This window comes from Haemaphysalis longicornis, unplaced genomic scaffold, assembly GCF_048455015.1.
Source record: "Haemaphysalis longicornis isolate Haplotype H1 unplaced genomic scaffold, Haemaphysalis longicornis Haplotype H1 scaffold_4, whole genome shotgun sequence".
NCBI lineage: Eukaryota > Metazoa > Arthropoda > Arachnida > Ixodida > Ixodidae > Haemaphysalis > Haemaphysalis longicornis.
In genome coordinates, this window is record NW_027526361.1 from 196,189,678 (window position 1) to 196,193,643 (window position 3,966).

The window sequence follows — 3,966 nt, forward strand, 5'->3', positions numbered from 1 at the left end:
TCACGTGACTGATTTGCGTTCGTTTTATAAAAACTTCTGTACATTACGTAAAACGTACATATATAAAAAGTTGCTGCCAGAACCAGATTTTTTTTGTCTAGCGTTTGCTTTAAAACTCAATAACAAGAATACAAATGCAAATATTTTAGACAACGCGAATCAATAGAATCCACTGCGAGCCAAGTAGAGTAAGCCAGTGAGTGGCGCGAAGGCAGCGGGGCGAGTTGGCGCATTTTTGTCGAATTCGCGTATCAAAACCGCTGCGGGATGGAAACGGCGCGACACCGGTATGAAATTTGCTGTGCGGAATTCATTGCGCACCGCCTGAAATCGTCTGCGAGAGTTCTTCAGTTCGGCAAGTCGACGGCGTGCTACGGTTGAATGCGAAGCCGGAACAAAGGCTGTGTCATCGTGTTTTTTCACGTGAGTACTGTTCCTGCTAATAATACCAAGTGAAATAGTTGTCTCGGTTAGCTTTCCGGACACATGCCGAAAAAATTGCATATGCTGTGCTTGTTTGCTTGCTGCCTGGCGCCTCGTAAGCATTGTGAAATCTCTCCTTCGCCCCCTCCTCCCTATTTGAGACTGTTCTAAGCTATCGCGCTCGCGAGACCGGCTGCCGCCGCCGCGGCTGCTCGCGGTCTGCGGGCCGCGATATGCGTCGTGAAACTGCCGTACTCCCTGTTCTGTGGCCGTACTCGCTCGCCAACGCGCCCCTACAGCGTACGCGTTGACCGTGTGCTGGCGGCGTTGTCGGGAAAAAAAAGTTGGCAAGAGGTGAGGACGCAGAAAATGTAGTTAAACAGATGAGAATTTGCAATGTGCAAGGGGGAGAAAATAGTATGCAAATGCAGGACACGGAGAGAGAGTTCGGGCCGCGCGCCAGCGAGCGAGTACGGCAGTTCCACAACGCCTGACGTTGCCAAGCTTCACGAGCTAATGACGAAGCCCGTCTTTGAGTTCACGTAGAGTTCACACGGGCACAGAATTCATATACGTGGAAATTGGAGGTGAAAGGCGGACATGTGGCCTCGCAGGGAATTAAGTCTCGGGGTGTGTGTGTGGGGAGGAGGGGTATTTTGCAGCGCCTACGAGGCGCCTGTTCTAACTTGTTCATGCCGTCCGTATTCTTCAGCACACCCTCCTTTTGCCCTCGTCCATTAGCCCACGTCAAGCTTGTCTCTAGCTCGACTGTTGTGTTCGCTGTCTAACGGCTGCTTTTTGCACCGTCGGTCGCAGAAAACCATTTGACTGTTGGGCGGAGCGGTACAATTCTGTAATACACGGCGCTAGTTTGCAATGGCAGGCTATTCAAAAGTGTGTCAAGTGTTCCCTTTTTATTCTGTAGTTTTCTTCTTTGACGTTTCGTGAAATAACAAACCGCACTACAAAAAAAACAGTACATGGGGGGTGTAAATCGTTTTGAACCCTTTGGTGCAGCGTCATTTTTAACACTGGTCTGCCCGTATAGGCAAACTTGTTGGGACCGTTTAGTGTCCTTTTTATGGGGAAAAGCCATTATGAATGGCATATTGGCATGTATTGTCGCGTTCGCGCGATATTTGCAGGTAAAGAGAATAGGCCCCAATGCAAAATGAATCCTTTAATATAGGCATCAAAAGAAGCCTGGAGCATGCTAAATATTCTTTTGAAGGTAGGTTGTGCTTTTCATGATCACATAGACGGACACAAGAAAACTACGTACAATTTCACGAGTAGACGGCGCCATCTTCTCGTGAAAGCGGACGTTTTTCTTGTGCCCGTCTCTGTGATCGTAACAAGAGCAATTTTCCTTCAAAAGCTTACACCAATTAGCCCGAAATAAAGCTGTGCAAAATATTACATGTCCTGATCACACACTCAGAGTGTACTTTCTGTATTTAGTGAGTCGCCTGTTTGCATCATTATTGTCTGCCAGACATGTTGTCACTTGGGCATTACTTCAGCGTGCAGACCAGTGTTGCACAAGTAGACATGCTTCAGCGCTCTTCCTGTCACCCTCGTCTTTTGCGCAGTCTTTCAACTAGCCAGCAACCAAGTCTTCATCTTCCCTCTCGTTATATTTTGTATGTACTGTATTTCAGAGCCATAAACACATCAGCTTGTCTACATTAATTAAGGAGGAGGTGCTCAAGCAAGGAACAAGGTTCGGGTGGAGGCCGATCGCGGAACCAGAGGACTCTGAAGCTGGTGAGCTAACCAGGACTGGAGATGGGCCTGCGGATTCTGTGTACCAGAGGTTCCAGACGAGCGAGTTGGCTTGCAGACAACCGGGCTCGGTTCTACACCTGGCCGCGGTTGGTGGCCACGGCCCAGGATGGATCACCACACCTGCCACGCAGGGCGTGGTGCTGCCTGTGCTGCTTTGTCCGAGCAGTACATGCATTCGGGGGCCAATGCTCTGCTGCAACCTGGACCAACGATGACCCGCGGCACACATCGCTGAATGGGGCTTCTCGTGTTGGTGAGAGCATTTCCGTTTTTCTCTTCGCTTGAACTGAATTTCGGGGGCTGCACGTTGACCCTTGTGTCCTTGTTTGGTGCTAAGTTTCCCTTTCACCGTTCGCCATTGTAACTCATTCTGTTTCCTTTCTCTCGAGTTCCGTGTGAACGTGTCACACTCCTGCAAGGCCAAGAGAATCTTCGCATCAACAATTAATTTTTCCCGAAAGGTTAGAGTGTCAAGCACCATACACTTGGCTGTTTGGCATGGAAAGACTCAGCATTTGAAACATGTCATAACAGCAGGTAAAATCTTGCAGGGCTGCAGATTTTCATCGACATGGCTGTGTGAGGTTATGCGGGTTCGTAGTAGGTTTCAGGGGATATAAAATTTGCTTGTGCCTGCTTTGGACTGGCCCTTGAGACTTCGAATTGCTTGTGCGGTTGACGTCTGTGTAAAATTGTCATTTGTTGCAACTGCTCCTGCCCTTACTTTTTGCCTTCACCTTTGGCTCTATCAGGTATGGCTGCTCTTAATCCTCAAGTCCTCTGGATGTCCATGCTCACGGGGTACTTTGCCTTTTTGGAGGTTTGTATTACACTTGTCTCTATCTTAGTTCTTTCAGTTCAGCTCGTAACCACCGTTTGCTCTCCTAGAGATCGCATAAATATTGTTGATTTCTAATTAATTCCAAGTAACGGTTAGCTACTGTTATTGCACGAGGGCATGTTTGGATGTTAAAATGCTGTGAAAATTGTTAAAAATTGAACCTTGGTGTCACTTCTTTTTTATTCCCAGAGAGGTTGTGTCAGTTTTGTGCTTTTTGTTTACGCACCAAAGGCTTCACATAAAAAACCAAAGCTTCATAATACTAATGGGTCGTTCCACACGAAACGTTCTGGCCCAAAAATTGGCCACCGCGAATTCCGTTGAGAAAAGCAGGTGAAGGAATCCTGAAATACTATGAATACGTCGAAACCTTCATACAACAGCTGTAGAAACCCTAACCAGGATTTGAATATTCAGACAGATTTGGTCAGTGGACAAAGCTTCCTCAAGGCAATATTACACTAAAATAATGCCGAGCACGGCAAACACTAGTTCGGAAACGTTTTTTTTCCACCCTCCGGTTTTATGAGCAATGTAACCAACATAAATGAAAACATGCAAACCAGTTATTCTCGATAGCACAAAGGCAAAGGAGACTGGGGGAGGGTAAAATAGGGGACAGAAGAAAAGGAGGGCTGGTCAGCCTTAAGAGCAGAAATTGACAAAGGGAGCAATAGAAGAATGGAAACTTGAAGGGAACAGTGCAACAACGCCTTCCCGGAGGGCTCAAATTGGTGCGAGGGGCCAAATATGACCTACCGTCGAAACAAAATCTAAGTAAAATTATCAGGCTAGATAGAAGTTCCAGACGGAGTTCACTATGTGCGGTGCGGCTTCTGTCTTCACTTGCGGCAACTTTTGCTATGTATATTGCACATCTGATATGTTTAATCATTTTTGTGGGCCACAACACA

The 3,966-nt window shown here is 47.1% G+C and overlaps 1 protein-coding gene across 1 annotated transcript; it reads left to right on the forward strand.

The window, feature by feature from the left end:
• Nucleotides 1-340: 340 nt before the first annotated feature.
• On the forward strand, nucleotides 341-3,080 carry LOC144180174 (uncharacterized). The gene is made up of 5 exons (XM_077708560.1): nucleotides 341-423; nucleotides 2,085-2,190; nucleotides 2,267-2,464; nucleotides 2,964-3,031; nucleotides 3,069-3,080. The coding sequence occupies exons 1-5, from the start codon at nucleotides 382-384 to the stop codon at nucleotides 3,078-3,080; spliced, it is 426 nt and encodes a 141-aa protein (XP_077564686.1). The 5' UTR covers nucleotides 341-381.
• The last annotated feature ends 886 nt before the right edge of the window (nucleotides 3,081-3,966 follow it).

Bases quoted from the DNA above. Each gene is read 5' to 3' on its own strand.
- LOC144180174 (XM_077708560.1), top strand. From the start codon at position 382: ATGCGAAGCCGGAACAAAGGCTGTGTCATCGTGTTTTTTCAC. The intron at 424-2,084 runs GTGAGTACTGTT...ACTGTATTTCAG, and splicing joins GTGTCATCGTGTTTTTTCAC to AGCCATAAACACATCAGCTT. The intron at 2,465-2,963 runs GTGAGAGCATTT...TGGCTCTATCAG, and splicing joins GAATGGGGCTTCTCGTGTTG to GTATGGCTGCTCTTAATCCT.